This window comes from Tupaia chinensis, unplaced genomic scaffold (genome assembly GCF_000334495.1).
Source record: "Tupaia chinensis unplaced genomic scaffold, TupChi_1.0 Scaffold000146_1, whole genome shotgun sequence".
Classification (NCBI taxonomy): domain Eukaryota; kingdom Metazoa; phylum Chordata; class Mammalia; order Scandentia; family Tupaiidae; genus Tupaia; species Tupaia belangeri.
Genome location: NW_006159616.1, coordinates 10,688,613 through 10,709,936, shown reverse-complemented (window position 1 = coordinate 10,709,936; position 21,324 = coordinate 10,688,613). Strand labels below are relative to the sequence as shown.

The 21,324-nt window shown below is 45.7% G+C and overlaps 1 protein-coding gene across 2 annotated transcripts; it reads left to right on the top strand.

The window, feature by feature from the left end:
• Window positions 1–712: 712 nt before the first annotated feature.
• AADACL3 (arylacetamide deacetylase like 3) lies at window positions 713–18,098 on the top strand. 2 transcript variants are annotated; one of them, XM_006145282.1, is made up of 6 exons: window positions 713–758; window positions 7,910–7,944; window positions 8,545–8,606; window positions 13,691–13,907; window positions 15,275–15,338; window positions 17,327–18,098. In XM_006145282.1, the coding sequence occupies exons 3-6, from the start codon at window positions 8,559–8,561 to the stop codon at window positions 18,096–18,098; spliced, it is 1,101 nt and encodes a 366-aa protein (XP_006145344.1). In that variant the 5' UTR covers window positions 713–758; window positions 7,910–7,944; window positions 8,545–8,558. The 2 variants fall into 2 exon arrangements, with proteins under 2 accessions (XP_006145344.1, XP_006145343.1); XM_006145281.1 differs by lacking the exons at window positions 713–758; window positions 7,910–7,944 and having other exon boundaries at window positions 8,282–8,606.
• Window positions 18,099–21,324: the final 3,226 nt, after the last annotated feature.

The following is a 21,324-nucleotide window of genomic DNA, read 5'->3' as shown; positions in this document are numbered from 1 at the left end:
AAAACCAATTAATAGTCCTAAGAGAATGTGGACCCCTAAGGTGGCAGTGAACAGGAATTATTTCATGAAACTTACCCCACCTGCCTGGAAAATATTAATAAAGAATGCTGAAGTCCCTCTCAGGGTTACATGAACACAATAACTTTTAGGTCAGTCATTAAGCTGCTCACAAGACCACATTCCTTTCCCATGTGGACAATAGGCTCGCCCTCTTAGCTGTAAATTACCCCAGAAGCAATATAGATATTCCACTTTAGTATATATTAACCATGTCTTTACTTAGTCAAATAAGATTTCTATCTAGGCCTTTGTAACCACAATCCGCTGTCACCTCGACCTGGGGCTGAAGTTACCAAGCTTGCTGAAAACTCCCTCATTCAAAAGGCTCTACCCAGCAATCAAGATCTAAGAAGAAAATGTACTGGGAAAATGGACTCCCCCACCCTGAGGACTGTGACTGCTTACACCTGATCAAACAAGAACAGTACATCATGTTTTATGATTATTGTTTCCATGTTTTGAATATCCTATTTTTTAGAGTAAAATCTTTTACCTCCTTCTCGCCCCTCCTACCCTTGTAAACATCCCTCAAGAAATATATATGTCTCTTAGCTACAGAGGCTGCAGTCTTGAGCTTGCTCTGACTGTAGTCGACTGAGAACATGCTAAAGAGCAGAGGTCTCTGTCTGATTTCTTCTTGCCTGCGTCGCCTCCGTCAAGTCAGCCCACTCCAGCTAGAGCAGGTCTCTGGCAAAAAGGTATGCTTAAGTGACAAATAAATGAAAAGCTATTTGCTAGTAATGATGTGTATGGGGTAATATCTTTGTCTCGACTGTTATGCATGGTAATTGTGCTGGGAAAAGAAATGCTATAGAAATCTAATGCCCCGGGAGTGGCTTTGGTGCAGAGGTTGCAGGACCAGGAAGACAACTTCTGGAGTCTGGCAGATGATGACAGTGCAATATGCTGAGGTGTGGAAACCTAGGAAAGAAATGTACAGAAAAGGGCATGCCAAGAAGGTAATAGGACTGAGTCCAAAACCTGTAAGCTCAGTGCTTACAATGATGGGTTTAGAGAGTGTTCAGTAAGAGAAGAGAAGGAGTCTGAAGACAGATCCCAAAGTCCAACATTCAAAAGGAAAAATGGGGTGTGTGTGCATACATGCCCAAAATCTTGAGAGGAGAATGGAGGAAAAGGGATTGCATTATGGCCACCACCCCCACCTCCAGAGGGTGATTTCTTGCTGTTTTTCTGTCTCTGTCTCTCTAGCAAGCACATGCACCCCCTTGCAAAATCTTTTTCAAAGAAAAAAAAAAGGGAGGGGGGAAATGAGAAGAAAGTAAAAGAAAAGGAGGAGGATAAAAGAAGAGAATGGAGGAGTCATCCTATGCTTTGACAGTTCATGACTTATAAGACCAACAAACAGGCCTTGGCTAGACTCTTATGGCTCCGTGCTTGTATATCTGAAAAGGACATGGTCACACCACAATCCCCTTTCCTCCATTTTTCCACTCTGTGAGGATTTGGGGCATGTCTTCACATACACTTAATGTGTTTTTCAAGCCACTGGGTCTGTGATTAGAACTGCATGGTTGTCCATGTAGGTCGAATCCAGCTTCCTTACCCACTAGGCCACAGGGCTGACACAGCCTTTTTCTTCTTTTAATGGTATTGGATTGTTGGAGAAGTCATGACATATTTTAGCATAGAAAATCAGAAAAACACATCATGACTTCTCCAATGACCCATCTTTGGACGAACAAAAGTTTTTAGTCTTAAGGTGATCTAGTTTGTCATTTCCCCTCCATTTATCACAACTGCTTTTAGTTTCCTCTAAGAAATTGTTGCCTACTCCAAGGTGGAACTTTTCTTTTTAAATTTTCTATAGAGTGTGTGCACTCACCAGGGAGAGAGAGAGAAGAGAGAGAGAGAGAAGGAAGAGAGAGAGAGAGAGAGCTAGAAATCAACTCCCGGGGGGATGGCCATACCACAATCATATTTTCATTCTCCTCTGGGGGTTTTGGGCATACATACACACGTGCCCAGTGTGTTTCTCAAACTTTGGATCTGGGACTCCAACTGTGCATGTGAGATCCAGCTAACTTAACCGCCATGCCACCAAGTGACCTGCTCTCATATTTTTATCTATAAATATCATTGTGTCATCTATCACATTCTGATCCTGCAACCCATCTGAAATGTATTTGTGTACATTGTGTAATAGGGACAAGATTATGCCTTCTTCTCTGTATTGCAGTGCCGTCTGTGTCACAAATCAAGTGACAGTCTGTGGGGGAATCAGTTTCTAGATCCTTCACTCTGTTTCATTGGTCTGTTCTTCCACTGATACCACACTATTTAATTACAGTAGCTTTCTAATAATTTTATATGGAAGAGTTAGTCTTCTTGGTTCTTTGCACATCCTTGCAAATTTAAAAATCAATCTGTCAATTTCTTAAAAAAAAAAAAAGATCAGCTAAGGTTTTGACTTGGAATGAATCAAATTGAAAGATTCATTTGGGGAGAATTGACATTTTTTACTAAGGAGTGTTCCAGTATCAAAAATGGTATTCTCAGGGTTAGGTGGTGAGGAGGTGAAGGTGGCTGGATCCAACATGACCGACTCAGAAGTTCAATTTCCATGCCCAGTGACTTGAAAAACGTACACGGCGGGAACCGGCAGTTAGCGTAATGGCTATGTCGCTGGATTCCCACGTAGTCGACTGCGGTTTGCGTCCTGGACCTGGTGGCTTAGAACTCACACTGGGCGCGTGTGCGTGCCCAAGATCCTGAGAGGAGAAGGGATTGCGGCGTGACCATCCCCCCTGGGGGGTGATTTCTCGCTTTCTGTCTCTATGTCTCTCTCTGTCTGTCTGGCAAGCGCATGCGCCCTATAGCGAAAACCTCTCAAAAGAAAAAAAAAAAAAAAAAAACATACACGGCAATGTCCAAAATCCCAAGAAGAAAATAGAGGATTAAAGATTGCGGCATGGCTATCCCCTGGGGGGTGATTTCTCACTTTTCCTCTCTCTCTCTGTCTCTTTCTGGCAAGTGCACCTATGCTATAGCAAAACTAAAAGGCAACACACAAAAAACGGTATTTTTCTTAGTATTTTTGTGTTCTTTAAGTTCTCTCAAAGTTTTATAGTTTTCAGTATAGACATCTCACACATTTAAAAATAGATTTATTATATTTAAAATGATATTAGAAATGGTATCTTTTCAGTTATTTTAATCCTTCTTTTCTATGTATGTACAGTAAAATTTGCTTGTTTTATTGTATAATTCTACACATTTTGACAAATGCATACAGATGTATAAGCAACACAATTGAGATATAGACTAGTTCCATCTTCCTTAAAAATTCCCTTGTGTTGTCCTTTTGTAGTCAAATACTTTCTTCATTCCCAGCACCTGGTATTACTAATCTCTGGCGTCTTTTTAAAAATTGTATTATTGGGACTAGCTGATAGCGTAATGGTTACGTTGCTGGACTCCCACATAGTCAATCATGGTTGGAGTCCCAGACCCAGGCACATGTGCGTGCATGCCCAAGGTTCAGAGAGGAGACTAGAGAAGAAGGGATTGAGGCATGGCCATCCCCCCCCCCGGGGGGCGATTTCTCACTTTCTGTCTGTTTGTCTCTCTTTGTCTCTATGGTGAGTGCACACACCCTATAGCAAAAAATCTCCCTTAAAAATTGTATTACTACCTGGGACCAGCAGATGGCATAATGATTAGGTTACTGGACTCTCACATAGTCAACCGCAGTTCGAGTCTTGGATCTGGCAGCCTAAAACTCACACTGAGCATGTGTGCATGTGTGCCCAAAATCCCAAGGGGAGAATGGAGGAGAAGGGATTACAAAATGGCCACCCCCCTCAGGGGGTAATTTCTCACTTTCTGTCTCTCTCTGGCAAGCTCAGGAACCCTATAGCAAAAATCTCTCTCTCAAAAAAAATTGTATTATGATCTAGGTTTTTGAGGTAGAAATAAAAAATAAAAATTGACTTTTGTATATTGATCTTATACTTAGTAGCCAGCCTTTCTTTCTTTCTTTCTTCTTTCTTTTTTCTTTCTTTTTCTTTCTGTCTTTCTTTTTCTTTCCTTTCTTTTTTTCTTTCTTTCTGTCTTTCTTTCTTTTTCTTTTTCTTTTCCATTTTTTGCTACAAGGGTATGCATACTCACTGGAGAGACACAGAGAAGAGGAAAGTATGAAATCACTCCCAGAGGAGCTGGCTATGCCCCAATCCCTTCTCCACTTTCCTCTCAGGATTTTGGTTATGCACCCACACATGCCCAGTGTGTGTATCACACTATCAGATCCAGGACTTGAACTGCAAAGTTGGCCACATTTTCCATTTCTTGAGTGAAATTCAGGTATTTCTATCTCAGCAAGAAAGACCTTCATTTTCAAAATCAGTGCCCCACAGTTTTATGTACTATAGAAGGGTTTTTCTGAGCATGTTACAAAAGTAAACACCATAAAAGACAGATTTTGTTGTATAAAAAGTATAAACATTGGGACCAGCAGATGGTGTAATGATTACATTGCTTGACTCCCAAGTAGTCAACCACAGTTCAAGTCCTGGACCGGGCAATTTAAAACTCATGCCAGGTGCCTGTACATGCATGCTTTAGATCCTGATCCCGAGAAGAGAATGGAGGAGAATGGATTGTGGTGTAGCTATCCCCTCTTGGGGGGGTGATTTCTCACTTTCTGTCTCTGTCTCTCCAGGGAGCACACATGCCCTATAGCAAGAAATCTCTCTTAAAAAAATTATAAACGTCAATACATAAAAAAATAAGTTAAAAGGAAAACAATGAGCAAAAAAATTGCAATGACTTGACAAAGAATATAAAATTATGAATATAATTTAGGTTCAAAATTGAATTTATATTTAGAGTGAGGAAAGACATTACAGCAAATTACAGATTCTGTAAAGGTGAACATTGTACTATGAATAGCCCAAACACACAAAAAGCAGGATTTAAATGCTCGAAAGAGCTTTATACTGCAGGTGAGGGACCCTGCAGCTTAAGCTTCAGGGCTGTGATACACAAATGAACAGTTTGGCCCAGCCTGATGGAATAGTCGGTAGCAAAGTGAACTGCAGCCCTGGAGGCCACATGGTTGCGGTGGGTTTGGATCCACAGGCTGATTTGAAATCATACTGGGCCTGCAATGTGTACCCAAGACCCAGACCAACAGGGCAAGGGAGATCATGGCTTGGTCAAACCTTGTCAAGGGTACCCTTACCTCTCATGCATGTCATGTCTATATACCTTTTCTCTCTCTTTCTCTCTCCCTCTCTCTCTCTCTTTATTTAAGGATTTGGCCATGGGGTATGTTCACTTGGTGGAGAGAGACAGAAAAAGACAGCGAGAGGGAAAGTGAGAAATCACCCTCTGGGGGACGGCCACACTGGAATCTCTCTCCTGCATTATCCTCACAGAATTTGGGGCATGTATGCATGCATGACTGGCATGTATGCATGCATGACTGGCATGTTTTTCAAGCCACTGGGTCCAGGACTTGAACCACGAGGTAGATCATATAGGATCCAGTGTCTTAACCACTATGTCACTTGCTGTTCTTCTATGTGCATTTTCATTTTTTTAAAAATAAATTATTTTATTTAACTTTATTTATTTATTTATTTTAATTTGACTAGAGAAGGGTAGAGCAAGAGAGGGAGAGAAAGAGAGAAAGTGAGAAATCAAGCTACTAGGCCCAGGACTTGAACTGCGGTCAGCCATGTGAGAGTCCAGCATCCTTAACCACCACACCATTTGCTGGCCTCTCTGTGTGCATTTTTGATTATGAGTAAGATTTCAAAAAAATGAACATCTATTACTTGGGTAATTTTTCAGAAGAATGTTTTAAAAATCAATAAAGAATCAATCCATTGTCATAAGACCAACCTTAGTCCCATGCAGGTCTGTGACCCGTGTGCCTGTGTGCCCTGAGCTGGAGTTCCTACCCAGTCAAGCTCTCCTAGGACCTGAGTGGCAGGCACGTCAACAGTGTATGTTTTCAGAGATGATGATTTTCTTTATTACTTGAAATTCTGGCATTACGCAAAATAAGGAGCACAAGAGAAGACTTGCTTGGATGTGAGGTCATTTCCACTTAGGCTTTTTCTAAACCTGGGAAGCTGCTTGATCAGATGAGGCTCAGTTTGCTCACCCCTAAAATGGGTATGAGAATAGGGTCTGCCTAAAGGGTTGGGGGGAGAACTAAACATGTGAACACGTGCAAAAGGGTTGGCACGGCACCAGGCACAGAGCAAGGACCTTGGCTTCATTTTACAGATAAAGAAACTGAAAGCAGAGAGTGGGGGAGTGAATGCTTCCGTCCTTGCGCCAGTCTGAGGGCAGAAGTGGCAAGGGTTCCCAGGAGTCTGACTTGTGGTCTGTGCTCTTTTCACTGCGTTGTTCCTTTCCAACCATGGTGGGATTGCATAGCTCGAGTGTCTGAACTGGCATCTTGACTGGGACAGAGCTCTGTACTGCATACAGAAAAAATAAAAGCAAAAAGACATAAGAAAGTGTTATGCAGAATTCAACTGAAGTTAGACCTTGATGTTGCAGACTTCCTTCAAAGTCTCTGGGCTGCCTTCATAGCAATATCAATCAGTCTTGCCTGTTTGAAAACCACCATTCCACTGCCAGAGCAGGAAGCAGGGGACACAGCAGGTTAGCCTTTTAGACAAGCCTCGTCTTGGCAGCTTTATATTAAAAGCCTACAGAGCTTGATCTTGTGGCGGCTCACACAGATGCTCCTGGCCAGGCCTATCCGTGGCACACCTCCAAGGGATCCTGGGTCTGCCTCAGTGAGGCTCAACCCACAGGAGTCCTTCTCTTCCAGAGGAGGAGAGCATGTGACACTCCACATCGCAGTGGACAGAAGGGACCAGGTGCCCCACCAGCTGCAGCAAGGGCTAGCACACCTTCTGTGTGCCCATGAGGGAATTGAAGGGGAGTGGAGAATGTGGAGAAACGGCTTAGCCTTGCTCCCTGATACCTGCCCAGTGTTTCCAAGAGCTGGACTCTTGCTAGTGCTTCGTGTAAACAAGGGCCTTGTTTTTTAAAAATTAATTAATTAATTAGTTTATTTATACAGAGATACAGGCAGGCAGGCAGGTACCCTTGACAGGGTCTCACCTGCTACAACCCTCACTCCAGCCCTCCAGTGGGTCAGGGTGACAAGTGCACCTTGCGTGTTCTGGTAGAACTGGGATCCAAACCTGAGGCTTGCCTATATGGCTACAGCAGCAGCAACCCCTGCCTCACAACCTGACCCCACTATGACTGAGCCCATGCACTGGTGCCTTCGACACACCCAACAACCCCATGGTGGGTGGGTACTGTTATTATTATCCTCATCCTACACATTTGGAAACAGACTTAGAGAGCATGCGTAACTTTCTCACGATCAACATGTCAGCATTTGGCAGAGCCAGCATCAAACCCAGGCGTAACTCAGGGTTTCTCAACCTTGGAATGATGAGCTGGATAACTGTTTGCTGTGGGACTGACCTGTGCTTTGTAGGACATTTACTGACACCCCAGACAGCTCCTGGGGTGTAAAATCTCCTCTGTTTGAAAACCACTGCTCCACTGCCAGCGTGGGAGGCGGGGACATGGCAGGCATTATCATTGCTGTGGCTGATGTAAGGTCTTGCTGTTAGGGAAGATTGCAAACAATGACATCCACCCCTGTCCCAACCTGGAAAAGCAAGAAAGCTCAATTTCTCCTGCTTTCCAAAGGAGGTGGCTGTTTGTTCATTTCTTCATCTGATAAACATTTGCAGGGCACTGACAAAGTTCCAAACCCTGATTCAGCCTTGGGGATAAAACAATACATAACAAAAATTCCTGTGCTCATAGAGGTTATTTTTTACAGATAAGGAACAAGCAGCGAGGTGCGCGTTAACTCAGGTGAGCGGTATGTGGGGTGGTGTGTGGACACCGGAATGCTGATGGGGAGTTACAATTTTAAATAAGATGGCCAGAAGCGGCCTCGCTGAGAAGTTGACATTTAAGCAGAGACCCACAGGAGGGGAAGGATGGAGCCCAGTCCCACCTGATGTCTAGGGGAAATGTTGCACAAAGAACAGCAAGTGCAAAGGCCCTGGGGCCTCCTCAGCAGGCAAAGGAGTAAAAAGTGTGTCCAGAGTTGAAGTACAGGGTTAGGGTGTGGTCCAAGGGCAGGTGGGGACAATCATGGTGTCCATGGTAACCTGATGGCTTGCCCAAGGCCCTCTTCTTGCATGGGCCCTTTCATATCTCACCTGAATCTGTGACTCACTGGGCTAATGAGGGCAGCTGAAAGAGGCCTCCTGACCTTAGGCCATGTCTTAAATGGCCAACATTATGACGGGGTTCCACTCGGACTCCTTTGATTTAGAAACAGGATGGTGATCCTGCTTCTGTTCCTGCCCCTGCTCCTGCTGCTCCTCCTGGCAGCCGGGGTGTTCTCAATGGGAGTCGGACTGTGGGTGATTTGCAATAATATTTTGACTGTGGCCATTCCTGCAGCTGTCAGCCACCCCATGAGACTGAGGGTCCTCCATTGCCTGTTCCAGCTCATCGAGACATGGGTGAGTTTTGTGCTTTGTCTCCTCTGGGTGAGAGTTAAGAAGGGAGTTGGGAAAGTCACATGCCGGAAGCTCCTGAGTGAATTCAGGGCACATTCTCAAACCCCGATCATTGCTATTGGGTGATTCTCAGCTTCTTCTGGTGTTTCTGAAGCTGGAGTAGGCTACTATCCAAAAATTTGAAGAATGTTTCATTTTCTCAGTTAAGTAAGAAGCCCTGCCCTATCTTCTGTCTGTCTTTCTACACAGAACCCACCACTGTATGAAGACAGAAATGAGTTCTCCTAGGTCTTGGGCCCAGTGTACCACCTACCTGCTAGTTAGCACCAGTAAAACACAAAAGAACAGGTAGCTAAGTGGTAAACAAGCACAGACAAGCAAACCTAAAAATAGATTTCGTTATTTTTTAGCAAGAGAAAATTGCTTGTAGAACATGGCCTGAGTCTGCTTTTGTCCCTGGTGCGTGTAATTTATTAAAATATATGTAAATCGGGACCAGCAGATGGCATAATGGTTACATTGCTGGACTCTCATGTAGTCAACTGCAGTTAGAGTCCCAGACCCGGTGGCTTAAAACTCACGCCAGGTGCGTGTGTGTGTGTGCCCAAAATCCCAAGAGGTGACTGGAGGAGAAGGGATTGCAGTGTGGCCATTCCCCCTGAGGTGTGATTTCTTGCTTTCTGTCTCTCTGTCTCTTTCTCTGTCTCTCTGGTGAGCACACACACTCTATAGCAAAAATCTCTCCAAAAAAATTACATGTAAATCGATCATGGTGAGAATCAGGCGGGTATTGCCGATATGTTGCCAATATTACTGCATGTACCAATAGAAAATATTTTGCTTTAATTTCTTATATAACAGAAAGCAATTGCAGGTGCCTCTTTTAAGGTGAAACCTTTGCTGAAGAAGTGTCCAGGGGTCATAAACTTTTCAGCTCTGGGATCTGTTTTTATAAGATGCAGTGATTAGGCCCCATGGTTTTTCTGGCTTTGACTCTCATGGGCTATCTATAGCCTGGGTTGCCACATACAGTGACTCAGTTTTTCATCTGCAGAAGGAAAAATATAATAGCCCCTACTTGTTGGTGTTGTGGGGATTCCGGGCTAAGCCATGGCAAGGGTGTCATACAATGCCTGACCCAGAGTGAGCCCCCATCAATATTAGCCATTGCGACCGTGCGCTGAGCTGATGTTTTTCTGCAAAGACGTGTCATGCAGCTGCCCGTGTCATGCAGTTGCCCGTGTCATGCACTAGTGTTAGACGTCAGGTTCAATGATGGGCAAGAGAAAGTCCTGGACGGGGTCTGCCTGCAGGGACTGCATAGTGTCATGCCAGAGGGGTGGGGACATGGCCAATGAGCTAGCAAACACAAAAGTAAAAAAGCTGCAAATATGGAGTCAGCAAGTGGCATGATGGTTAGGGCACTGGATTCCCATATGCCAACCATGGTTCAAATCCTGGACCTGGCAGCTGGCTTTCTCACTTTCCCTCTGTCTCTCTCTCTGGTGAGCGCAAATTAAAAAATAATAATACATTTTTTTAAAGCTGCAAATATGGGGTCAGCTTGTGGCATGGTTATGGCACTGGACTCTCACATAGTCGACTCTGTGGTTAGAGTCCTGGACCCACTGGCTCAAAAAAAAAAAAAAATGCTGAGTACATGGGCATGCACACCCAAGATCCTGAGAGAATGGAGGAGAAGGGATTGGGGCATGACCACCCCTCGGGGGAGTATGATTTCTCACTTTTCCTCTTTCTGTCTCTCTGCTCTCGAGTGCACATGCCCTATAACAAACTTACACACACACACACACACACACACACACACACACACCCCTACAAATATGGGCTAGCCAGTGGTGTGGGGGGTAAGGTATTGGATCCTACATGGCCACCTGTGTGGTTCCAGTTTCAGACTTGATGGTTTGAAAAACACACTGGGCATCTGTGTGTCCATGCCCAAGATCCCAAGAGAAGAAAGAATTGTGGTGTGGCCATATCCCCCTGGGGAGGAGGGTTTATTTCTCACTTTCTCTCTCCCTCTGGTGAGTACCCGTGCAAAAACAAAACAAAACAAAACAAAGCAAAAAAAAAAAATCTGTACAAAAGGAGCTTCACAGAGTGACAAGTGCTATACGGCAAGCAGGACAGGGGTGTGGGCAAGGCTCCCACCCCTGGGGGCACTGAGCCCACAGGGTGATGGAATGTAAGGGACCCAGGAGTTTGAACAGGGTGGAATTGACCCTGTGTTTGCTACAATCTTAGCATTGAAGTGTAACATGCCCTACCATTATGGAGAGAGTAATAAACCACAGTGTCTCTTGTCAGGACTATGACTTGGTCACTAAGAAGAATCACAGATCTTTTACAGCAGTGTGAAAAATCACGCTTCTGCTCATTTCTTTTTTTTTTTTTTTTTTCTTTTTTGGAGAGGTTTTTGCTACAGGGCACAAATGCTCGCCAGAAAGACAAAGAGAGATTGAAAGAGAGAAATCACCCCCCAGGGGGGATGGCCACGGGCACCGCAATCCCTTCTCCTCCATTCTCCTCTCAGGATCTTGGGCAGGCACGTACATGCGCCTGGCATGAGTTTAAGCTGCCGGGTCTGGGACTCGAACTGTGGTCAGCTACATGGGAGTCCAGGCACATAGCCATTATGCTAACTGCTAGTCCCCTCATTTCTTTGAAATGAGGCTAGTTTTGACTGACAGCTGGATCTTGCTACTCAATGGGTGAATGAGGAAGGACTAAATTATCACATCATATATTTACTTTAATATTTTGATAACCACGTTTAAGTAAAATCGCCTTCCTTTATAATTCCATGTATGTTTTGTATTCAGAAATGGCCCAAGACAAAGGTCCACAGGCTTCACCAGTGATCAAGTTGGCTGTCACGCAGTAAAGGTTTAGGAACCAGGAGAGGAGAGTACTCAGAGAGCCTGCTTTATATGTTCGGCTACTTTTTTTTTTTTTTTTTTAGATTTTTGCAATTGAGTACGTGAGCTTGCTGGAGAGAAACAGACACAGAGAGAGAGGGAAAATGAGACATCATTCCTCCTGCCCCCATTCTCCTCTCAAGATTTTGGGCACTCACGCACATGTACCCAGAATGATTTTCAAGCCACTGGGTCCGGGACTAGAACCATGAAGTCAGCCATGTGGGATCCAGCACCTTAAGCACTATACCACCACTGCTGGCCATGTTTGTTTACTTTTATTATGCAGACTTTTTAGACAAATGCCAAAAGAAGGCAAAGGATAATAATGAAGGAGCCCCAGGTACCCACAGCCAGCCCTAACATCGCTGACTCCTGGTCAGTCTCCTTTCACCTGTGCCCTCACATTCCGCCCCCACTCACATTTTTTTAAAAAACGCAAACCTTAGGATCAACAGGTGGCACAGTGGTTAAGGCAGTTGGATCCCACATGGCTGATTCTGCGCTTCAAGTCCTTGATCTAGTGGCTTGGAAAATACACCGGGCACATGTGCATACATGTCCAAAATCTCAAGTTGAGAATGGAGGAGAAGGGATGGCCATCGCCCTCTGAGGAGTGAGTTCTCACTTTCCTTCTCTCTGTCTCTGTCTCTCTCTCTGATGAGGTCACACACTCTATAACAAAAAACAGTGTGTGTGTGTGTGTGTGTGTGTGTGCTTGTGCTTAGCCACCATACAGTCAGCAACATGCGTTTGGCTGGGGTGACCCAGGGAGGCCTCCCCTGAAAAAGACAGGTCTGGGACTCAAACCACGGTTGGCCATGAGGGAGTCCAGCACCCTTAACCACCACGCCGCCTGCCAGCCCCTCTTGTCTCTCTCTTTCTCCTCTTCCTTCTTCTTTTTAATTATATTTCTCTTTTTCATAGAAAGTAGAGAGAGAGAGATTGAGAGATCTCAAACAGGGTCCCCAGGCTATAACCCCCAGTCTTAGCCAGCCTGAGTCATAGGTGTGTCCATGTGCCTTCTGTGCTCCTCTCAGGATGTGAACTCAGGCCCCCGTGGGCCCAGCTATGTTATCATCATACCACCACCTGGCCCCCTCTCTCCCTCTTCACATAAAGCCATCATTATTTGGTTATGGGGGCCCCACCCTGATGACCTAATCTAATCCTAACTGCCTCCAAGCCCCCTCCCCCCCAATACCACAGCCGGATTGTTTCTATCCTCTTTTTTTAAAAGGGATTTTTGTTATAGGCAGTGTGCACTTACCAGAGAGAGAGAGAGAGAGACAGAGAGACAAAGGTGAGAAATCACCCCCCTGTGGGAGGGCCACATGGCAATCCCTTCTCCTCTCAGGATTTGGGGCACACACACACACGTGCCTGGCGTGAGTTTTAAGCTGCTAGGTCTGGGACTCAAAATGTGATCAACTACGTGGGAGTCCAGCAGCACAACTACTATGTCACCTCTGTTCCCAAGTTTCTATCCTCTTAACACCATTACCAGAGCAATCAAAGAAATTTTTTTTTTTTTGGAGAGGTTTTTGCTATAGAGGGGGGGACACCACCAGAAGGACAGAGAGACAGAAAGCAAGAAATCACCCCTTGGGGGGATGGCCAAGCTGCAATCACTTCTCTCCCATTCTCCTCTTGGGATCTTGGGCACACACACACATGCCCAGCATGAGTTTAAGCCACCGGGTCCAGGACTTGAACCGCAGTTGACTACATGGGAATCTAGAAACATAAACATTACACTAACTGCTGGTCTCCAATCAAATTTCTTTTATACATTTCTTTTTTGGAGAGATTTTTGCAATAGGGCATGTGTGCTTCCTGGAGAGACAGACAGAGAGACAGAAAGCGAGAAATCACTCCCCAGGGGGTATAACTACACAGCAGCCCTTTCTCCTCCATCCTCCTCTTAGGATTTTGGGCATGCATGCACATGCCTGGCATGAGTTTTGAGTCACCAGATCTGGGACTTGAACTGCAATCAACCATGTGGCAGTCCAACACTGTAACCACTACACCACCAGCTGGGTTCAAAAGTGATCAAATTTCAACACATGAATTTTGGAAGGATCCATTCAAACCATAACATGGCCTGTGGAGAAACCCTTCCTAACCCGTTTCTTCTCTTAACAGGGCTATATTTTTGAAAAACTGAGAATCTGTTCCATGTGCCAGTTTGTCCGTTTCATACATGACCTGAAACCGTTGAAAAAGGATCCAGATGTGATGTTCACAGATCTTCGCTTTGGGTCAATCCCTGTGAAGCTGTACTGGCCCAAGGCACCCACCTGTACCCCCAGGCCTGGCATCGTGTTCTACCATGGTGGCGGAGGAGTCATAGGGAGCTTGAGTAAGAGCCTTGCTTTTCCTTGGACTTTCTTGGGGTGCTGACGTTCGACTTAACAGAATGGTTGTCTACTCTAGACTTAAAAATCCGCTATGATGACCAGTGAACACCAGGACAGCTAGATCATTCAGGTGCCAGAGATATGGAATGTATTGCTCTTTCTGGAAATAAAGAGATGTATATATTTATTGAGCTACAATTCACATGCCATAAAAATTAACCATTTTATTTATTTATAGAGGTTTTTGCCTTAGGGTGTGTTCACTCACTGTAGAGAGACAGAGATAGTCAGAGAGAAAGTGAGAAATTCCCTCCCCCCCACCCCCAGAGGGTGGCCATGCTGCAATCCCTTCTCCTCCATTCTCTTCCCAGGATCTTGGACATGCACATACACACGCCTGGTGTGAATTTGAAGCCATCGGGGTCTGGGACTTGAACTGTGGTCGGCCATGTGGGAGTCCAGTGATGTAGCCACTATGCCATCTGATGGCTCCAAAATTAACCATTTTAAAGTGGCATTCAGTAGCTTTTAGCACGTTATGTAACTGGCAACTCCATTTGGTTCGATATAAAGATATTTTACATGAAAATAACTAAAACACGTCATTTTGGTTTGCCTGAGACAAAGTCTGGTACAAACAGTAAGACCAAAGATTTGAAGAAAATTAATGAAAGAATAAACTACCAGTTAAGACCATTTTAATATCTTCATTTCCACCCTATGAACTAGGGGGAGAAACACCTTTATTAATATCGATTGAAGTGGAGCTTTATCAGCTGCGGAATGCCAGGGTCTTGCTTAGTAGCTTTGAGAATAAGGGATTCCGTACACCCGTGGTTTCAGTTTGGGCTGTTTGATGAATGATAGTGACAGCCAATATCTATTAAAATTACTTTTACCATGGCAGGCACTGTGGAAACCCTGTATGTGTATTATCTCATTGAAGCCTCTAATATCTACATAAGGCAGATATTATTACTTTCATTTTACAAATGAAAAATCAAGACACAGACAAGATAAGGGGTTTGTGGGGCACTATTTTAGTTCAAGCTAAAAAGAGGCAAAGCTAGGATCTGAACTCAGGTCTGTCAGAATCCAGAGATTGTACCCTAAGCCCGTGTGCTCTGCAGTAGCTTCTTAGCTATTTTTACCGAATTGTAGAATCCATCAGGGGTGGGTCTCTAAGAGAAGGGAGTTTAGCAGCACCTTGGCAGAGAAACAGCGAGAGGGCTGAGAGGAAATCTGCTTGGCCTCTGGAAGAACATTTGCAAAACCTAGACAGAGTGCCAGTCAGCGGAGGACAGCGATGGCGGCCGGCAAAGGAAATCTATAGCCTTCCTAGTGAATGTAAAACCCTTTTATTTTCTAGAAACCCACCATGCCATATTCACTCGTTTGTGCAAGGAGAGTGATTCAGTGGTTCTGGCTGTTGGGTAAGTAAAGGGGAGAATGGGGGAGACACCAGGATGCCAGGTTCTGACTCGCCGTGATGGAGTGGGAAGTAGAGATGGGGGAGCAGATGGTGTTGGAGGAAGACCAGAAAAGGGAGACTGTGGGAGGCCAGTGAGGAGGAGAGCCAAGGTGAGAGAGAAGAGAGCTGGAGAGACAGAGCAGGGTGAGGACTGGGATCTCCTTTCTCATGAGTGTGGCCCTTGAGTATGTTTAAATAGTGCTTCCATGCTCCCTATTGTTTGAAACTGCACGGGAAGTGGTCTTTGTTACACAATTGAGAGCAGGGTCTCACTCTAGGAACACTTGGGTGGACAAGCTCTTCTCTCTTCGTTGAGCAAGACAGCCCTGTGCATTCTGGCCATCGAGCACCTCCCTCTGCTAAATGCCACGGATGCCCTGCACATCACCAAGACAACCCCAAATGCTGCCACCTCCGTTCCCAGGTGTTCTCAAGAGGGACGTTCCCCCTGGTTGAGACCCACCCAGGAAAGCGAGAAAAATATAAAACCTGCTCTTTCTCCTCATTGGTCTCTGAGCGTCACCCACCCAACCTGGCACCTCAAAGAGGGTTTGGCTCAGCATTCGGGGGGAGACGTGGGGTGGTCCCTCCCTGGGCCTCCTGCCCAGCTGCACTGATGTCACCGTGCAGGGCATTTCCTCCTAATTCGGCTTTCCAGGTAGCTCCATTTAAGTGTGAATGCCATAAGACATGTCGACTGCCAGCACCTTGGTGGACTCTGCTGCCCAGAGTTCTTGTGGCTCAGTCACTTGAGGAAGATGTAAATAACGAGGTGAAAATAAAGACGAGAGAGACTGGAACAAACTCTACTTCCGGTGCTCGGCTCCCAAATGATTTCAATAGTGAGATGGAGATCTCGATCCAGTCGTGGGCACTGCATGCTTTACCATTTTGAATCAGGTGATTATCAGTGGAGAGATCAGCAGTTAGCGTAATGGCTATGTCGCTGGACTCCCATGTAGCCAACCGTGGTTTGAGTCCCAGACCCGGTGGCTTAAACCCACACAGGGCACGTGCGTGTGTGTGCCCAAGATCCCGAGAGGAGAATGGAGGAGAAGGGATTGCGGCGTGACCATCCCCCCTGGGGGGTGATTTCTCACTTTCTGTCTCTCTGTCTCTCTCTGTCTGTCTGGCTAGCGCACGCGCCCTATAGCAAAAACCTCTCCAAAAAAAAAAAAAAAAAAAAACATAGTCTGGAGCAGATGTGGCCATTTGGAGACCCCCTGCATGTTATCTTGCTGGCCTATGGGCTACAAGACCCCTCCACAAAGGCCGGGGGCATGGCAGGGTTGATTAGACTCCAAACCCGAGCTGACCTGCAGTCGCTTATGAACTAGAAAGCCAGGAGATGCTGTAGTCAGGAAGCTCATCAGATAGGTTAAGAAACAGGGAGCCAGCGCTGGTGCTGTCTAAGTTGTGGACCAGTAGGTGGCTGTCTGCGGTCACAGCTGGTCCCCAAACAGGACACTGAGGCAGCAGCAATGGCAACCGCTCTCTGCTGAGTCTCCATGCCAGGTGTGGAGGCCTCATTTTATCATCTCATCAAGTTCACGCTTAGCTTCATTTGCTCAGGTGTCAGAAAGGGATGTAAATGGAAGGGTTTTATTTTTATTTTGGTCTTCATTTGTGACACATGTCCACCAGAGAGTGAGAAAGAGAAAGAAACTAAGAAAGCACTGACTCTGTGAGGGATGATCATACCACCACACCCTGCCCTCCATTTCTCCTTTTGGGTTGTTGGGCATGTATGAACACTTGCCCTGCATGTCCTTGTAGCCGCCAGGTCTTGGACTTGAACCCTGTAGTCAGCCATGTGAGATTCAGCTGCCTTCATCACTATGCCACTGGTTGGCCCAGTGAAAGGAGTTTGGGCCAAACAATGCTCAGTGCAGATATTTTTGACTCTGCTGGAGTGATGGGTGTAAACTGTGTCCCTTGATTCCTTCTTAGGTACCGACAGTTACCCATGCATGGGGTTTCGACGATCAAGAGAGACTGCATAGTGGCCACCATCCATTTCCTGAGGTCCCTGGATACATATGGAGTGGATCCAGACCGTGTGGTGGTCTGTGGTGACAGCCTAGGGGGGACAGCAGCAGCGATGATTTGTGAAAGACTGATGAACACTCCGAATCTCCCCCGAATCCGTGCTCACATTCTGGTCTATGCTGTTCTCCAGAGCCTGGATTTCCAACTCCCTTCCTGTCAGCAGAACCAGAATGTCCCACTGCTCTCTAGTGAGTTTGTTTTCTACTGTGTGTGTTGTCTCCTGGATATCAGCCCTTCCTGGAAAAATGCCATCATGAAAGGTGCCCACTTGCCTGCTGAAGTCTGGGCAAAGTATAAAAAGTGGTTGGATCCAGAAAACATCCCAGAGAGGTTTAAGAAAAGCTACCGACCTGTTGCCCATGCACCCCTGAATGAAGATGTTTACCTGGAGACAAGAAGTATTCTGAATAGCACTTACTCACCCCTGCTTATCGAAGACAACATAATGTCTCAGTACCCAGAAGCTTGCATCGTGAGCTGTGAACATGACTTTTTCCGGGACCATTCGCTGCTGTACAAGAAGAGGCTAGAGGACCTGGGGGTGCCCGTGACTTGGCATCACATAGAGGATGGTTTTCACGGGGCGCTCACCACCCTCGACATGGGCTGCTTTTACTTCCCCTGCTCCACGAGAATTTTGAATGCAATGACCCATTTTATAAAGAAGTTGTGACCACCCTTCTTTCCTGCTGGGGCTCTGAGTGTGTTCTACCATCACACAGTTCTCTGTGGGGACCTTGGTTGATGAGTTAGGCAATGCTGGGAGAGGCGAGGGAGAGGGTAGAGGTTGCTGTCTCCTTCGTGGTGCAGGTTCTCGAAGTACACAAATCTTGTTTCTGATGTCTGAAGGACAGGCCTGCGAGTGGAGGCGGGGGATGGGATCGGGTGGGCATTTCTGCCTGTGTTTACTGCTGGGAACATTTCAGTGGCTATCTGTGAGAGTGAGTCAGCAGATCAAAAAACACATTGGGTGTGTGTGCTTGTCCAAAATCCCAAGAGAAGAAACGGAGAAGGGATTGCAGGGTGGTCATCCCCTAAAGAAAGATTCCTCTTTCTCGCTCTGCAGGTTCTCGAAGTACACAAATCTTGTTTCTGATGTCTGAAGGACAGGCCTGCGAGTGGAGGCGGGGGATGGGATCGGGTGGGCATTTCTGCCTGTGTTTACTGCTGGGAACATTTCAGTGGCTATCTGTGAGAGTAGAATTAAAAAAGGAATCACACATTGGGTGTGTGTGCTTGTCCAAAATCCCAAGAGAAGAAACGGAGAAGGGATTGCAGGGTGGTCATCCCCTAAAGAAAGATTCCTCTTTCTCGCTCTCGCTCTCGCTCTGTCTTCGGTGAGTGCATGAGCCCTATGGGAAAAACAACAACAACAACAAAAACGAGCTAGAGGGGAGGAGGGAGTGGTGCTCGGACTGGGCAAAGGAGAGGAAAGACTATTTCCCCAAGGAACTGAAGTTCCTGCGTAGTGGAGCCTAATGAAACCTACATAGTGAGTATTCTTAATCCGTTTACAGCTGAGAAAGCTGAGGCTCAGAAAGACCAATGCCACTGTTTCCTGTCTCCAACTGAGCTCAAAGCCAGATGATTAAGTAAGTTGCCCAAGGCCATGTGGTTGGTCCACACTGAGCATTGCAACCCTGATCTGCCTGAGGATGACCCTCTCTGCCGGTGCCCCATGGCCCATTATCCAGAACTGCAGCTCCTTTCTCTCCTACCGCCCAGGATTAAAACGAGCCATATGATCCTGAGTTGTTTCTGATCCAGCTAGTTCTCAGCTACTGTCTGATCTGAGTCAGGCTGATAAAGTCAAATATTGTTCCTGTCTGGTTTTCTTTATTTTCTGAGTGACCTTGGAATTGAAAACTAGAGTCCTCTGGAAATGCACAGCCGAGATGCTTAACTGACACTGCTCAGGGGACACTGGCCCACACATTCCTTTAAGCCCAGATGCTCTGGAAATGTTTCTCCATAAATCCTCGGGACTTCCCTAAAAAGATCTACTAGTTAGCTCAGAGTACCTGCCATCTGATAGAGGTTTGCATGCAAACCTCTTTCTTTGGTCAGTAGGCAATTAAGATGAGGTCCTGGGGCGAAGCTAAACCATGAGCAAAACTTGTCTCTATGTTTTGACCTCCCTTCTCTTTAAGTTCTGCATCAGATATCTCTCACCCGAGACCACACTGCCTTTCTGACAAACCTTGTCTTCTTGTCCCCTCCACTCCGCCCCAAACCGCTTGCTCTGTCCCCCTCTCTGGGTTCGCTTAGGCTCCCATAGGTCAGACTTTGCAGCAATGGCAAAAGGCCCCATAGTCTCAGTGGCTTAGACAGCTAAAGGGTACTTCTTGTTTACATTACAAGTTATGTGGCCCTCACTGGTCAAGCGAGGCTCTGCTCCACATTTGTCTGCTCCAGGACCAGGCCCAGGAAGCAGGCACTGTTTGAAATATCTCCAGATTTTTGACATGGCAGAGAGGAAAAAGCATGGCAAAACACACATTGTCTCACCAGTCTTTTGTTCAGAAGTGACACTCATCGTTTTTGCTCACCTTTCATTGGCCAGAGCAGTCACATGACACACCTGATACTGCCGGGACAGAGAAACAGAATCCCCTCCAGGAGGGCAGAAGACAACTTTACAGCTCACCACTCTCAATTACAGTATTTCCACTTCTAGTCTATCTTTTTAAAAAGTAATTTTGAATTATAGAAGTGATATGCAAATATATTCTCCTTTCAAATAAAACCTTAAAATATTAGAGATGAAGCTCAAATCCCTTTTGACCACCTTCCTCTCAACTTTCTCTCCCTTTATCTAAATGTATACACTGTTACCTGTCTGTTATTTTTTTCATTTTGGGTCTGGCATTCCAATCCTTTAAAGCCTGTTTCTTTGTATTACGTACACACCTATGTCTCCATAGAAATATAGAGTATCGGGGCCAGCAGATGGAATAGTGGTTAAGGGTCTGGACTCCCACATGGTTGACCACGGTTTGAGTCCTGGACCCAGCGGCTTGAAACTCATACCGTGCATGAATGTGTGCTTGCCCAAAATCCTGAGAGGAGAATGTATGAGAAGGTGTTGTGATGTGACCATCCCCCGGGGGTGATTTCTCACTCTATCTCTCTCTATCTCTCTTCAGAAAGCATGTGTGCCCTAGAGCAAAAATCTCTCAAAAAAAAAGAAAGAAAGAAGAACTATGGAGTGCCATTTTGTGAGCTGATTTTGCCAAATATTTTTATTCAAAAAATATTATTCTGTACATGTTATACAACTTGAGTTTTTTCACCCAACATGTCTCAGAAATCGAGCCTCGTAAAAGATATCTTCCTTTTTTTAGTTCTTTCTTTCTTCCATGAGTGAGAGACAGAGACAGAGAGAGAGGCACCCCCACCAGGATCTCAATATTGTGATCCACCCCCGCCTTAGCTAGCCTGGGTCACGGGCATGTTTGTGCCTGGTGTGTTCAGTGCGGTCTCTAAACACAAACTGGGAATCTCTCCATTTGGGTCAGACAAGCACAGTGTTGCCTTGCTGCTAGTTTTCCTGGCCACATTTTAATGTTGATGGATACGACCAAATGCCTACCTCGTTTTCTTTTTCAGAAGATCTTGGTTGGGAAAGAAGTAATCATATTGTAACAACTAACCCCCCAATTCTAGCCTATTGGTAGGCTAGAATGCATTGGCATGGCTGTATTTTAAGTAGTTAAGGAACTCCAACGAACCAATATTGGGGTTTTCTTCCTATGTCATCACCTCTACCTAACAAAACAAACAGGGCCAAAGCCAGAACACTGGCTTCTGGTTCTGCAGTTGCCAAGGCTTGCTCTACTCCCCAGGCTGGGACACCCTGCCCACTTACTATAAGCTGGCTGTCTTGCAAATTACCACAG